Raw genomic sequence first — 16,243 nt, 5'->3', positions numbered from 1 at the left:
TCAAAGTAAAGCAAACACTCAATCTGAACAATATAACCGTTATTATCATGTATTACACATCATACTAATAATACTAACAATGCTAATACTACTTCTAGCCTACTACTACTACTACTACTACTACTTATAATAATAAGAGTAAACATGGTTACTACTATCATAATGATAGTATAAAATCGAGTTAACTCATCACTTATTTAACTCAGACAATTATTTTATCTCGCATTAAATCAGGTTAGATTATTTATTGTTTTATTGTGAAAGTCAGGCTTTTATTTTGTGAAAGTCTGTTGCTGACTGCTGCGGAACCGGAAAAAATTAAATAATTGCGCTATACACTACTTTTTAATTCATTATTGGATTTTGCATATACAAATGCGATTAATCGTGATTAATCAGGGAAATCATGCTATTAATCGCGATTAAAACTTTTAATCGTTGCCCAGCCCTAAATAATAGTAATACATACTACCTGTACATATATCATATAATATGTGACACGTACAGAAATCACTGGACATGTGATAAAGATCATGGATGGATGGTAATATGATATGATGTAATATGATATAATACAATATGATACAATATATTATAATATCATATAATATCATATAATATGGTATAATATAATTAGGGCTGGGCAAGTTAACTCGTTTCAATCGAGTTAACTCATCACTCGATTAAAACGAGTTAACTTGCCCAGCCCTAAATATAATATAATATAATATAATATAATATAATATAATATAATATAATATAATATAATATAATATAATATAATATAATATAATATAATATAATATAATATAATATATTATAATATAATACAATACAATACAACATAATATAATATAATAGAATACACTACACTACAATATAATATAATTTAATATAATATGATATAATATAATATAATATAATATAATATAATATAATATAATATAATATAATATAATATAATATAATATAATATAATATAATATAATATAAACAACAGCAGAATTAAGATACAATGACAGTGCAAGGCTGCAACAAGCAATTGTTTCATCACTGAAATAAAACTCACAGCAATACTAATACTACTACTAATAATAATGATAATAATAATATATTACTATGATTATGTTGAAGGCTCCGGAGCGGAAGTGCCGTCTGCGCTCTGCGGGCTGACAGCACTCGGACACCGGGGCAGGAGACTCTCCCTCCCCCGGAACCGAGCAGCCTCAGCGGCTCCTCTCTCATCTCATCGCGGGGCTCGGTCCAGCATGGCGGCGGCTTGCGGATGGAAATACTGATGACAGTCCGGAAGATCGCCTCGATTTGTACGATGGTAAGAAGCCGAGGATCCGGCTCCAGCCCTGCGGCGGATCGAGCCTCTTTCCCCCGCGGCGGCTCGAACCTCTGCCCGGGCGAGTGGAGCCGGGGATGCTAAGCTAGCTGCTCGGCTAGCAGCAGGATGATAACCCGGGGAGCTGTGGAGCTCAGCCCGGTGGTGTTAGCTCCGTGTGCACCGGGGTTCAGTGGAGGGATCCCGGCTCCGTGTGGGAGTCAGGGCGGTGTCCCTCCCGTTATTTACCCGGGTTTCAGTGTGTTTACCCCCGGGAAGGGCAGTGAGGTCCAGGTTAGCTTAGCTTAGCTTAGCGTGCTAGCATAACGCTGAGTTGAGGAGTTGTTTACTCAGTGCTGGTCCACATGGAAACCAGTAGATCACAGCTGGTTTCTACTGGAATCAAACCAGTTACACACTCAGTGAACTGGTGACCATGGAGAACCAGTAGATCACAGCTGGTTTCTACTGGAATCAAACCAGTTACACACTCAGTGAACTGGTGACCATGGTGGACCAGTAGATCACAGCTGGTTTCTACTGGAATCAAACCAGTTACACACACAGTGAACTGGTTTACAGTGGGAACCAGTGGATCACAGCTGGTTTCTACTGGAATCAAACCAGTTACACACTCAGGGAACTGGTTTACAGTGGGAACCAGTAGATCGCAGCTGGTTTCTACTGGAATCAAACCAGTTACACACACAGTGAACTGGTTTACAGTGGGAACCAGTAGATCACAGCTGGTTTCTACTGGAATCAAACCAGTTACACACTCAGTGAACTGGTTTACAGTGGGAACCAGTAGATCACAGCAGGTTTCTACTGGAATCAAACCAGTTACACACTCAGTGAACTGGTTTACAGTGGGAACCAGTGGATCACAGCTGGTTTCTACTGGAATCAAACCAGTTACACACACAGTGAACTGGTGACCATGGTGGACCAGTGGATCACAGCTGGTTTCTACTGGAATCAAACCAGTTACACACTCAGTGAACTGGTGACCATGGAGAACCAGTAGATCACAGCTGGTTTCTACTGGAATCAAACCAGTAACACACACAGTGAACTGGTGACCATGGAAACCAGTAGATCACAGCTGGTTTCTACTGGAATCAAACCAGTTACACACTCAGTGAACTGGTTTACAGTGGGAACCAGTGGATGTGATCACCTCCCACAGCTGATCCGGAGAAAACCAGTGTTTCCTGTCATGGGACTCGAGCCTGAAACCTTCCATCTCTGCTAATGTTCAACCAGCTGCTGGTGTTTGTGAGGTTTAATAAATCATCCTTCATCACTATCATCCTCATCTTCATCATCTTTACCAGCTGTTTCTAACCTGCTTGAGCTTCAGTCTGATTTATGATCTGAATTACCAGGATCCATAAAGTTGCAGGATTTCAAACCAGTGTATTTTACAGGTTTTAATATTTGTGAACTTACTGATTCTTCTGCAAGTTCCAGGACATTAAAACCTTTAAAACCAAGCTACTCTAAAGGTTATGAAATCCTGGAACCTCCTGATCCCTGGGCTGATATTCTGCAGAGTCAGGGGTCAAAGGTCGAGCTGTAAAACTACATTTAGATTCTGCTGCTGAGTTTCTCTCTGATGATCAATAGTTTCAGCTTTTCTTTCTTTATAATAAGCAAATTAAAAGGTTTTGAAATGGAGCCATTGCAACTGTGGGTTGTGTGTTCGTGTTGTGGTAGAGACACACACGACACACACACACAAATACACAGACACACACACACACAAACACACAAAGCTTAAAGCTGCAAGATTAACTTGTGACTGAAACTTAGGCAGATGCCACCGAAGAGTCTGTTGGCCGCTGGTGCTTCTGATGGTGTGTGTCTGTGTGTGTCTGTTTGTGTGTTTGTGGCACGTGCACGTTGTTAAAGACCGTGCACACACACACACACGCACCGGGCCACCCCATTTAAACACAAACAAAGCTGAGGTTGGCAGGTTTGTTTGGTCCGTTTGCAGCTTTGTGAGCCGACAAGGTTTTGTTTTGTGTTATTTAATTGTGTGAAAATCAATTTGGCTCGTGAAAGCGTGAATGTCCATATCGTTGTCCCCTCTGAGTTGTGTCTGTCTCTTCTCGGGGACGGATATTGACGATTTGATGTGAATGTGGAGACGACAGTGATACAGATGTCTGTCTCAGAGCAACAACTTGTGATCATAACTTGTAACATTTAGCATTTAGACTCGGTCGGGCTGTTTCACTACATTTCAAACGATAAGGATCAGAACATCTCATGGAATGTTGGACGACTTCCAGACCAACACTGAAGAATAGAGATGTTTATATGAGAACGTTAAATATCAGAGTCTGTTGCTTTGGACATTTTCTGGAACTTTTCCTGCAAAAATTCTGGAAAATATCCGAGAATAGAGCAGGAAAATGTCCAAATATCTCAAGAATTTAAACTTCCTGTCCGGCTCAGCCCAGACTGATGCAGCAACTAAACAGAACGACCAGTCTGTTTTATAATCCAGTTTCTGTTGACGCTGAAAACATAAATCACACAGTTTGTTTTACAGCTCGTCCTGAATAAATCGTTTCCTTCCCTCAGGCACTTTATGTATCTGTCCCTTTGTGCGATCGCCTGACGTGACAGAGCGTGTTTGTGTTTGTGTCGCTCCGAGGTCGCGATTGTTCGATAGATAACCTCAGTCGGCCTGTTGTTGTTGTTGTTGTTGACATCACACAGCGTGAGGATGAGTAATGGCGCCACCGGGGTCGTCAGCTTCACTCGTAGGAAAAGCTGCGTCATGGTTAGTGTGAGGATCCTCTTTCCTCATCGTGCTGCCTGAACAAGACACACAAACCAAACGCCTGAACACAAATTCCAACCCGAGCTACACTCTCAGGGTTCCTACGGTCATGAAAAACCTGGAAAAGTCATGGAATTGTTTTTTTTTTTAATACTTTATTTACAATTTTCAGATATATAACAAAGTGTTGACAATACATAATACAAATTTACAAACAAAAACAAAACATAGGGTAAAATCACACACCAAAAACAAACAACAAAAATAAAAACAAGCTGCCAGACAGATTACTCAATTACATATGGTCTTTCGGGAAAGTTCTCACAATAGGATTATCTAAAATATTGGACCAGGTAAAACGAATAAGTGAACAGAGCAATATTCTACATCAACTTGATGTAGAATGGAATTGTAAAATGTGTATTTCCAGGCCTGGAAAAGTCATGGAAAAAAATAAAATCCCAAAAGTTTTGGAAAAGTCATGGAAATTTGTTATATTCATATTTTCATGTCGTTCATTTACGCTGAATTTTAAATAATTCATATGCTTTTAAAGAAATACGCTCAAAATATAAGCAAGGTAAGGTATACTGTATGCCTTGGAATTCTCATTGCTAGTTTAAATACTACATTTTGTCACTTTTTCATGTATACACCGAGATTTAGCAAAAATGTTTGGACATGGAAATTTGGTTTAAAGTTGTTAAAGTCATGGAAATCCATTGGTCAAAATGTGTATGAACCTGTCTCTTAACAGCTTCTTTTTAACGTATGTGTAAAAATGCAGACTTTCAAACAGCTTCTCAAACTAAAAACGAGGTGTTTTGAGCCAATATATGAAAGGAATCGTCCAAGTAATGAAAGATTTACACGAGAAAGGTGCTTTTTCATTTGTGTAAGATAATAGACAAACACATAATGAGCCTGTGCAGAGGAAAGAGAGGATGTGAAGCAGGAAACCCAGCTGCAGCAAACAGATGGTTCAGAGGAAAACAATGAAGAGAAAGGAAAAAGGAAGTTTCTCTCTCGGTTAATTTTATTACAGTGTCAAGGAAATTATGATAACGAAGAACAAATGTCTGAGGAACAATGTTTATGCCACAGTTGTATGTCATCGTGACCCTTTGCTCCGCCTCTTTCAGGGCGCCAATGCCTCAGCCTTGGAAAAGGAGATCGGACCGGAACAGTTTCCCGTGAACGAACACTACTTCGGATTGGTCAACGTGAGTGTCCGACAATCACACACAGCTGCACATCGTGTGTTAAGTTCACTGTTGTTCATTATCTCAAGTTCTCTCAAGGCCCAGACCTTCAAAATAAAAGAGAAACACAACAGTTCTCAAGATGAGCAGCACTTTGTCGACTGTAACAAACACACCCTCAGCTCACTGTGCGTTTCCTTCCCTCTGTCTTCTTCTTCTTCTTCTTCTTCTTCTTCTTCTTCTTCTTCTTCTTCTTCTTCTTCTTCTTCTTCTTCTTCTTCTTCTTCTTCTTCTTCTTCTTCTTCTTCTTCTTCTCCTTCTTGTAGTTTGGCAACACGTGCTACTGTAACTCGGTGCTGCAGGCGCTGTACTTCTGTCGGCCGTTCAGGGAGAAGGTGCTGGCGTACAAGGTAAGAGACATTTAGTTTATATGATTTATTACAAAGGCTGGTTCACTGGGTTGTTTCCTTCTTCTATGATGTGACAGGTGTGTCCTCTTCCTCCTCCTCCTCCTCTCCAGGTGCAGCCGCGGCGTAAGGAGTCGCTCCTCACGTGTCTGTCCGACCTCTTCAACAGCATCGCCACGCAGAAGAAGAAGGTCGGAGTCATCCCGCCCAAGAAGTTCATCTCGCGGCTGAGAAAAGAGAACGGTAGTGAGACTGAGATGTGTTCTTTCCTCTCTTTAAAGTTTCTAATGTGCAGGTGTTCTGTCTCTTTGTCTTTTATTTAAACTCTCTCTCACCATGAGGGACACAGCTGAGTCACTTGATTGTTTGGAGAAGATGAAATGAAGAGGTCAGAGAAGTTAATCTCACAGCTGAGGAAACAGAGTCATCAGACAGATCCAGGAATGAGAAGCAGATGATGGAGAAGAATCAATCTTAATGAGCTAATCTCCCCTCGTTAATGTCTACTTCCTCTCTTCCTTCCTCTCTTCCTCCCCCATCTGCCATATTTCTCTCTCTCTCCCCCTCAGAGCTGTTTGACAACTACATGCAGCAGGACGCCCACGAGTTCCTCAACTACCTCCTCAACACCATCGCAGACCTGCTCCAGGAGGAGAAGAGCCAGGAGCGACAGCAGAATGGGAAGCTGGTGCAGAACGGAGGAGGAGGAGGTGGAGGAGGAGGAGGAAGTACAGGTGGAGGAAGTGAGGGAGGAGGTGAAGGTGAAGGAGCAAAGGAGACGCAGCAGACGTGGGTCCACGAGATCTTCCAGGGAACGCTGACCAACGAGACGCGGTGTCTGAACTGTGAAGCCGTAAGTGTCGGTTCCCGTGTTGTGTTTTCACCAGTTGACCACCGGGCGGTGAGATAATGTAGTCCAGGCAAAGTAGCGTTTTACGACCGACTAATTGTAAAATAATTTTGTTCAGCATAGATTATTTCTATGAGGTGTCCAGAACAACACACTAACAGGGTTCCCGCGGGGTCTTAAAAAGTCTTAAAAGGTCTTAAATTTAATAATCAAAATTTTAGGCCTTAAAAAGTCTTAAAAAGGTCTTAAATTTGATTCGGCCAGAGCTGAGAAGATAGAGGTTTTGTAGTGTTCGATGGGATGTTTAATTTCCTTCTCTGGACATGTTTTATGGAACATCCTTTTATTTCAATTTATGTCAGCATGTTTAAAGCATGTTTAAAGCTTGGTTGACTTGTGTATTGTTATTGTTCTTATGTTGAATGGGTATAAATTTACTTTGTAAGTAATTCTGTGACTTATTTCTTCTTTCATAGTAATTTTCCTTCATACTTTTTGCCAGTATGGTCGTGAAATAGGTCTTAAACTCTATTCAAAGTGGTCTTAAAAAGGTCTTAAAAAGTCTTAAATTTATCTTGTTAAAACCTGTAGGAACCCTGACTAAAAGTCCTAAGAAATCCTAGTTGAGGAAATATGTTTAATTCTCATCAATACGAGATGTGGGGAGAGACAATACATATGTACATATTCAAATTCATTTCAAAATAAACTTGTAATACAAAAAAAGTTACTTTTCATGTATACTTTTACCATGTAAAGTTTTATTGTGGTAGGAGTGAAGGAAAATATTAAGCCTATTTGGGTGTATTTTGGGCATATTCGATTAGTGTATAGCTCACTTGCATATAAAAATTTCTAGGGCTGGGCAAGTTAACTCGTTTGAATCGAGTTAACTCAAGTGATGAGTTAACTCGATTAATTATTTTATCTCGCATTAACTCAGGTTTGATTATTTATTGTTTTATTGTGAAAGTCAGGCTTTTATTTTGTGAAAGTCTGTTGCTGACTGCTGCAGAACAGGAAAAAAGAAAATAATTGGCGGATAAACAATCGAGTTAACTCATCACTTGAGTTAACTCGATTAAAACGAGTTAACTTGCCCAGCCCTAAAAAATTCATTTTCAAAGAAACTTGTAATACAAAAAATGTTACGTTTCATGGTTACTTTCATTGTGTAAAGTTTTATTTTGATTGGAGTAAAGGAAGAAAATTGCCCTTTTGGGTGTATTGTTGCCTTATTGGCACATTGATGAGAATTAAACATATTTCCTCAACTAGGATTTCTTAGGACTTTTAGTATGTTGTTCTGGACACCTCATAGAAATGATCTATGCTGAAAAAAATTATTTTACAATTACTTCTATTTTTTGCTCCAAAATGGGCTACTTTGCCTGGACTAAATGATCCCGACTCTTCACCTGTGTTCAGGTCAGCAGTAAAGACGAGGACTTCCTGGACCTGTCGGTGGACGTGGAGCAGAACACGTCCATCACACACTGTCTGAGGTAACTACACGCTCATGTGATGGAGGAAAAGACGATGATGATCACAGTTTATCTCAAGCTGTGTGTGTCTGTCTGTGTGTGTGTTTGTGTTGTGTACAGGGGCTTCAGCAACACGGAGACACTATGCAGTGAATACAAGTATTACTGTGAGCAGTGTCGCAGCAAACAGGAAGCACAGAAGAGGTGAGTGACAGCAGCTTCTGGCTTTTTCCGTCCGTCTGATTTGTTCTATTAGAAAGAAACCCCTGAACCCACATCTGGTGTTGCTACGGCAACCAGTCAGGGGGACTTCCTGTTGCAAAAGTTCATCATCGGTGTTTTTAAAGTCTTCCTGTGAACCACAGCGGTTTCTGAATAGCCGGTCGCAGCACTTTGTGTCTGTGGTTTATTTCCACTGACCTTTTTAAACTCTGCACTTTATTTTTCAATTTTCGTCGGGATTTAAAACAACTTTAAACATACTTTTGCAGTCTTCCTACTTCATGTTGAGTTCAGCGACTGAATGAATAAACGACATGACTCCATTAAACCTCTGTCTCTGCGTCAGGATGCGGGTGAAGAAGCTCCCGATGATTCTCGCCCTCCACCTGAAGCGCTTTAAATACATGGACCAGCTGCACCGCTACACCAAGCTGTCCTATCGCGTCGTCTTCCCGCTGGAGCTCCGCCTCTTCAACACGTCCGGGGACGCCACCAACCCGGACCGCATGTACGACCTGGTGGCGGTGGTGGTGCACTGCGGCAGGTCGGTCCTCCGCTTTAGTTCGGCTTTAGTTTGTTGTTATTACTGTATATATTGTTGTTTTGTTTTTATGTACAGTGGCATTTTCAAATATTTCCAATATATGCAACTGTTCAGTTTACTAAGAGGTTAACTTAGTTTAACCTCAGTTGACAAGTCACCAGAGTTACTTTTACACACAACAACACACACACACACAGCTGTTTTCCTTGTTAATGAATATTAACGGTCAGCGCCTATTCCAGAAAATCTCTGCACCTTAGCACTGTACGTGCCCATAACTCTCTCACTGTATATATTGTTTAGTTTTATATTGTTTTATATTGTTTTATATATATTTATATATATATATTGTTGTTTAACGTCTAATTCTTATTTATGTGCACCAACCACACCAAGGCAATTTCCTGTATGATAGATAGATAGAGTACTTTATTCATCCCCGAAGGGAAATTAAGTTGTCATAGCAGCCGGTATATTTGAATACAATAAAATACAATACAATAAAATAAAATAAAATAAAAAATATTGAGGTAGAAAGAATAAAAAAACAGAAGCACAAGATAAAATACAATAAAATAGGTAGATACTGATGATATGATGGAAATGGTATTGTTAGACAGTATATAAGAATAGTACAGTATATATAGTATATAATATAACATAATATATATTTATATATGATAGTAATTAAACCAATATAAAAGCAGTATATGGTAATGGCAGCAACAGTATATATAATAATAATGGTGATATAATAATAGTAATTATAACATGTACACATGTATAAATATGTGTATATAGACTTATATATACAAAGAATGTACAGAGAGTATGATATGATATATAGTAGAGGTATGACTATGAATAAAAGTAATTGACTATACAATAGGTAATATAATATACTATGAGTCTAAGAATATGTAGACAGAGTGTGCAAATATACTTGGCAATTAAAATAATTCTGATTCTGATTCTCAGTTTTCTGGCTGAAGCTGCAATTTAAATGTCTTAATGTTCTTTATTACAACTGCAACAACATCTCGAGTTGATATATGACGTTTGAAACTGTCTAATGTCTCCCGTGTCTGTCTCGTCTTCTCCGTCTCGGCAGCGGTCCCAACCGAGGACACTACATCACCATCGTGAAGAGCCACGGCTTCTGGCTGCTGTTCGATGACGACATCGTGGAGGTGAGAACGATTCTCTCTCTTTCCTCTCGTCTTCGTGCTCGTGCTCTGGGGACAGCCGGTGGCCGGAGAGGGTTTCTGGTTTTTCAGTTTCAAATGGAGTGAACAACCATCACTTAAGGTCAAATTAGGAAACCACAGCGTTACGATTTTAACTTCCAGACCACGAAATCCTCATTCGGAGGTTTCCTGTCTCATCTCAACCAGACAGGAATCTCAAACAGCTTCACGCTGCAGATCCTGGCGCTTCCCCGTGTTGTGTTTGGATTTCCTACGTCGGCTCGACTTACATACTTCAAACTTTTAGCTGAAGAACGAGGAGCTGAAAACGTGTTTTAGCGATCGGGAGAATGTGAATACGTGCTTTAGATCAGAGAGCAGGATCAGATGAAATACCTGAGGACAAGACCTGGAATGGGAATAATGTGTTCCTGCTCTTTCCTCTTTTCATCTCATCTGCTCTTTATCCCTCGCTTCTCCTTCTACTTTCCTCTTAACTGAGAATTTATCAAATTATTAACAGTTTGTTTGCATAACAACGGATGAAGGTGATGTGATGATTATTGAGTCCGAGGAGGGAAATCCACGCCGGCAGCGTGTGAAGTTCAAAATGCAGTAAAGCTTAACGAGTGCAGCTGTGCCCGGCTGGAGCCTCGGCGTGCCGACGTGTTTTATCTGCAGCGACGTAACCTTTCACTTTGTTCTTCTTCGTGGTCGGAGCCAAAAAAAGACGACATGCTGCAGCAATCAAGTGATCAGGAGTCAAGTGACTGAGCAGTTAAACATTTCAGGGTTAGTTCAAGTTCAGTCTGCGTCAAAGAGGAGCGTAAAGAGATGGTTTTAAGTTGCTGGGGATTGTGGGTAATCAGGGTTCCCGCGGGGTCTTAAAAAGTCTTAAAAGGTCTTAAATTTGATTCGGCCAGAGCTGAGAAGTTAGAGGTTTTGTAGTGTTCGATGGGATGTTTAATTTCCTTCTCTGGTCATGTTTTATGGAACATCCTTTTATTTTAAATTATTTCAGCATGTTTAATGCATGTTTAAAGCATGTTTAAAGCTTGTTTGACTTGTGTATTGTTATTGTTCTTATGTTGAATGGGTATAAATTTACTTTGTAAGTAATTCTGTGACTTATTTCTTCTTTCATAGTAATTTTCCTTCATACTTTTTGCCAGTATGGTCGTGAAATAGGTCTTAAACTCTATTCAAAGTGGTCTTAAAAAGTCTTAAATTTATCTTGTTAAAACCTGTAGGAACCCTGGTAATGTCCAACGTTCGGTTGTGTTCATGCTTCTGAACCTGCGAAAGCCGGCGGCCAGAGGCTTTTTGTTTTTTGTTCGATTCGTCCACACGTCCAGAACACCTTGAAGAAAACTCTGCAAAGATGAGCTGATCAGATTATCGTGGTCAAATGACCATAAATGAATCCAGACTGCACTGGCTACACTGGTTTTCTAAAGCTTTCCACACCGGCCCGTCTTTTACATTCTTCATATTAAGAGACAGAATGTTTTTCATCGTTTCTCATCCAGTTCCACTTCATCCACGAGCTACTTTTGCCTTAAATAGACTTGAAACCTGCACTGGACTCGAGTCTTTGGGAACTTTTAGCTAATTAGAGAAGTTTATTTTACTTTAGATCTGGAGGTTCCCCTGCTGCTCAGGCACAGTCTCCAGGGACGGATGTTCAGAGCTGATGGCAGCCGTGTGTTTTTCCACTTGGATGGTGAAGAATCCTCCTGGAACATCTGGTCCAGTCGACACAAACTGGCTGAGTTTGCAAAGCTGAAACTCAAACTTTCTTCTTCTTTTTAATGGATCTACTCGTCCTGTCTGCTTTGTATTTTAGCTTCCACCCTTTTTCCTCAGTTTGATCTGTCTTGTTCTCCTTGTTGAGCTCTGTGGATCTTTCTGATCTCGCAGCCAGTTCCCTTTCACCACCGATCAACAAATATGTTTATTAAAAGTTAGTTTTCAGCCTCATCCACTTCCTGGACCGAGAGCCGCTCCAGCAAATGAGAAACAGGCGTCGGCGTGCTCACATTGAAATGGAGATTTGTGACCAAATGAAAAGAAAAGCTGGTGCAGGGTTCCCGCGGGGTCTTAAAAAGTCTTAAAAGGTCTTAAATTTAATAATCGAAATTTTAGGCCATAAAAAGTCTTAAAAAGGTCTTAAATTTGATTCGGCCAGAGCTGAGAAGTTAGAGGTTTTGTAGTGTTCGATGGGATGTTTAATTTCCTTCTCTGGACATGTTTGATGGAACATCCTTTTATTTCAATTTATTTCAGCATGTTTAATGCATGTTTAAAGCATGTTTAAAGCTTGTTTGACTTGTGTATTGTTATTGTTCTTATGGTGAATGGGTATAAATGTACTTTGTAAGTAATTCTGTGACTTATTTCTTCTTTCATAGTAATTTTCCTTCATACTTTTTGCCAGTATGGTCATAAAATAGGTCTTAAATTCTATTCAAAGTGGTCTTAAAAAGTCTTAAATTTATCTTGTTAAAACCTGTAGGAACCCTGTCGTGAAACAGTTACACAACCGAGCGGAACAACACACAGAAATGATGAGAAGTTCAAAGACCAGTCGTCCTTGTGTTCATGCAAATAAAACACACGTCTGGTTTTCGTGTCTGGAGAATAAGTGGAAACTAATGTTCAAAAACGATTTGCTGGTGTTAAGCAAAGTGAAGAGCAGCTGCTCACAGATCAATTCTCCCGCTTTCAGTTCTAATAACAACAAAGCGTCCTGATCTCTGCAGCAACAGCTCGGGTTTGTCTCTCAGACTCAAAGACTCAAAGACTCAAAGAAGATATGAGTTCCTAAAACGTCTGTGTTGTGTTCTTAGGAAACTGGGAATAACATCTTTCCTTTTCTACTAACTTTGATTCTAAGACAGAAACCAGGTCACATGTACATAAAACAAACAAAGTGGTTTCTATCATGATACTAAGCTTTTGCAACTGTGGTGGTTTCCTTGTAATAACTTTTATCATTTTCAGTGCAGATTTTGTTTGATTTGAAATAGAAAAGAATGTTTTATATAAACTTGTGAAAAAGTTGGAAGTAAATGTGAAGTTCTGACCTTAGTTTAAGTCTCTTTAACATGTTGGAATGTTGATGTAAGATGACGGAGGAGGTTTAGCCCGAGGTGGAGTTTGGAGATAAGATCTGAACTTAAATAACGAACTCTTCTCTTACGTCACAAACTCAACCTCCGTCTTCTCTTCTTCTTCTCTCTTTGTAGAAAATCGACGCCCAGGCGATCGAGGAGTTCTACGGCCTCACGTCGGACATTTCCAAGAACTCTGAGTCAGGATACATCCTGTTCTACCAGTCCAGAGACTGACCCAGCCGCCACTCAAACCCCCACAGACTGTCACTCAACAGAGGGGGAGGGGCTTACAGCTGCTAGCGGCTCCGCCCACTACGCTCACACAAGTACCCCGGGCTTTATTCCCTTGTGGGCGGAGATTTGCACCGGAGCGCCCCCTGGGATCGGTGGAGCCGTGCGCAGGTCGCATGGCAGCTTCCTGGATTACCGCCCCCCCCCCGTTCAAACCCCCCGAGCCCACACTGCAGCGAGCGCCACGACCAAAACAAGATGGCCGACGCCAATCCAAGAGGCTGACATCACCGTGTGCACGCCGGTTCCATCGCCGAGGTAACCGCTGCAGAGACTGGGGGGGACGACGCAGAACGACCAATCAGGAGGCGACACCAGAGGCTGCCAATCATCCTCGTCGTCATGGTTACCGTCGGTGTCATCATGTCTTCTTTTAGCCTGCGTGTGATTCTGAGCTCAATTCGCTTTCCACCGTGAAGCTTCTCCTTCGCTTCACGCTAACACACACATCCACAAACACACAAACATCGTGTCACAACAACACAACCACCGACACAACGTTTCCTCATCGCACAACGTGATCGAGTTCTGTTGCTAGTTCGCAGTGTTCATGAAGCGGTGCTAACAACATTACGTGTTACACCAGTAACGTCTCTGACTGAAAATTTTGCCTCATTTTTCATATTTGAATTCTGAAAATTTGACCGAAATACCATTTAACGGTTGGTGTAATTTAACCGTTTATATTTTGTATTGATTATTTACAAGGTTTGTCCTCTATTATCTTCACTTCCTGTTCCCAGGACTCAAACACTCACAGTTTAATGCTAAGCTGTCGTGCTAGCTGTCAATGCTAAAGAGAACCACGCGGGAAAATACACCCGTCTCCTCCTCCTCCTCTTTCAGATTAACACAATTCGATTGGCTGCCGCATAGAAAGTTGAGATCTAAGTGGAAGTATTTGAGTTCCTGGTGTGTTGTCATATTCCGGGCCACAAACCCTAGAGGACGAGCGGTCAGGTGGTTAGTTAAACCTTTTGAAGCAGGCACTTCCTGTTCAGATATTTACCCAGAGTCCCTTTCTGCAGTTTGCTTTTTAAACACTCCTTCAAATGTCATTTTTAAGGCTCAAACACAAAGAGACCGGTTCTTTCCTTTCACCTCTGACAGACACTACATGAAGCCTGTGAATGTTCAGTTCCCTTTTTGTTTTAAAGCTTTACTCATCGACAGCGAACCCTTCACTCCTCCGTGCACGCACCTCGCTGGAAGCTGGCAGAGCGTCAGCAGCCAATCAGCCGCTGGCACAGATCAGCTCCGGTTTGTGCAGCTGCAGCTCGGAGCTTTTACATAACATGTTTTCCTCTCGGTGACGTCGGCGGCGCTCGGCTGGCGTGCCGCTCGCCCACAGTCGCTCCCCGACTCGCTGGATGTGATGAGACGGCCTCATGCCTGTTGTTGTGGTTAGAACAGTTTCCTCTGCTCGGTATCGGATCCAATTCGGCTCAAAGGCAACGAGTTCAGGAAGGTCACAGCTTCTGATTCACTGCTGACTCATCTGACTGAAGTGAAGCTTTTATCAACCAGTCAGTGTTTGTTCAAACTCCGCAAATCGCTTCATTAACACGTAAAGTTTTATTTGAATTCATGAGAAACAGGAAACATTTCAACCTTTTACTTTACTTCTCGGTTTCGTCTCGTTCTTTGAAGTTTGATTTACGTCAAAATGTTCCGATGCCAATTTCTCGTGTGATTAACAAGGATAAAAACTTGTTTAACGTATTTTATTCTCAATTTTATTCTTTTTACTTTACATGTTACCTCTCTCCGGCTAACGCACAATCCCTTCTTCTTCTTCGCTGCCCCAAAATCAGTTCCCGCTCGTGGCAGAACAGCACAACTTCTGTTTGAGTTGCGAAGAAGAAGAAGAAGTGATTTCTGGGAAAATAAAATTGCAGGTTTGACTGAAACTAACACTTTTAAGGACGTGTATTCACTGATTTGCTGTTATTGGCATCGGAACATCTCTAGTTTCACACTGCTGAGCTCACAAAGCTCCACCCGACTGGGCTGTCCTGGTTTAACAAGCAAGCCCCCCCCCCCGCCTCTACAGCAGATGGAAAGCGAATGGAGACTTTCTCTCTCTCTGCAGCGTTTTAGCTTGTTTATATTCCACGGCGGCTGAGTGTCCGGGCGGTGGCTCAAGTATTATCTGAATGTTCAAATGTACAGTGAAATGAAACCAGGGCTGCCGCTGCTCGACCTGGAGAAACTCAGTTTGGGTTTTGAGTTTGTCTCTCGACCCTCGAGTCGCTCGCTCTCTCTCCTTCTGAGGCCAGAAACATCGTTTGGATTCACGTCGCCTCGATTTCCACGGAACTCCGACAGTTCAGTCACCGAGCTGCTTGTTAAAGTCGTGACGGGAAGAATGTTCAAAGCAGAAACTCGTAGGATGACGGGCGTATTTGTTCTGACCCGACGAGCCCGAGGTTTATTTTGGGTTTTGACGAGAGGAAGCACAAACTAAATTTAGTTCCTGTAGCAAACTACACGTGGGAAAAAAGTTTCTGCCCAAGGGGATGGAAGAGTTTGAGTGCTGTTAAACTGCCTCATGTTTTTATCTTTTAACTAATCCTCTGGTCAGTTTGTGTTTTCACACGATAAAACTAGATTATATCTCGTTAAGCGACTGAAATGTTCCAGTTCCATGCGTCGTATGAAAGTCGTGGATCCAAATCTCCCTCAGCTTAAATCAGAGAATTTCAGAAGGAGAGAAGGCGACTTCAGACGTCTCGTCCCGAACTCTGTCAGGTTCGACACTATTTACCTTCTTTCCTGCGCTGCTATTTCCTGCAAAGTTTTTGGGTTTGATC

At 41.3% G+C, this 16,243-nt stretch overlaps 2 protein-coding genes across 2 annotated transcripts in view; one reads left to right on the top strand and one right to left on the bottom strand.

Annotated features, from left to right (window-relative positions):
- Positions 1 to 1,216: 1,216 nt before the first annotated feature.
- Positions 1,217 to 15,351, top strand: usp12b (ubiquitin specific peptidase 12b). Its single transcript, XM_061066367.1, has 10 exons — positions 1,217 to 1,333; positions 5,270 to 5,350; positions 5,656 to 5,739; positions 5,850 to 5,979; positions 6,306 to 6,589; positions 8,015 to 8,091; positions 8,191 to 8,274; positions 8,639 to 8,836; positions 9,948 to 10,026; positions 13,272 to 15,351. The coding sequence occupies exons 1-10, from the start codon at positions 1,286 to 1,288 to the stop codon at positions 13,371 to 13,373; spliced, it is 1,167 nt and encodes a 388-aa protein (XP_060922350.1). The 5' UTR covers positions 1,217 to 1,285; the 3' UTR covers positions 13,374 to 15,351.
- Positions 13,581 to 16,243, bottom strand: part of arhgap36 (Rho GTPase activating protein 36) — a 29,932-nt gene continuing 27,269 nt past the window's right edge. Inside the window, exon 13 of the mRNA XM_061066617.1 lies at positions 13,581 to 13,808. Coding sequence (XP_060922600.1) covers positions 13,581 to 13,808 — 228 coding nt within the window. The remainder of the gene's footprint in view (positions 13,809 to 16,243) is intronic.

Source organism: Limanda limanda, chromosome 22, assembly GCF_963576545.1.
Source record: "Limanda limanda chromosome 22, fLimLim1.1, whole genome shotgun sequence".
NCBI classification, from domain to species: Eukaryota; Metazoa; Chordata; class Actinopteri; order Pleuronectiformes; family Pleuronectidae; genus Limanda; species Limanda limanda.
This window is presented reverse-complemented; position numbering and strand designations above follow the sequence as displayed.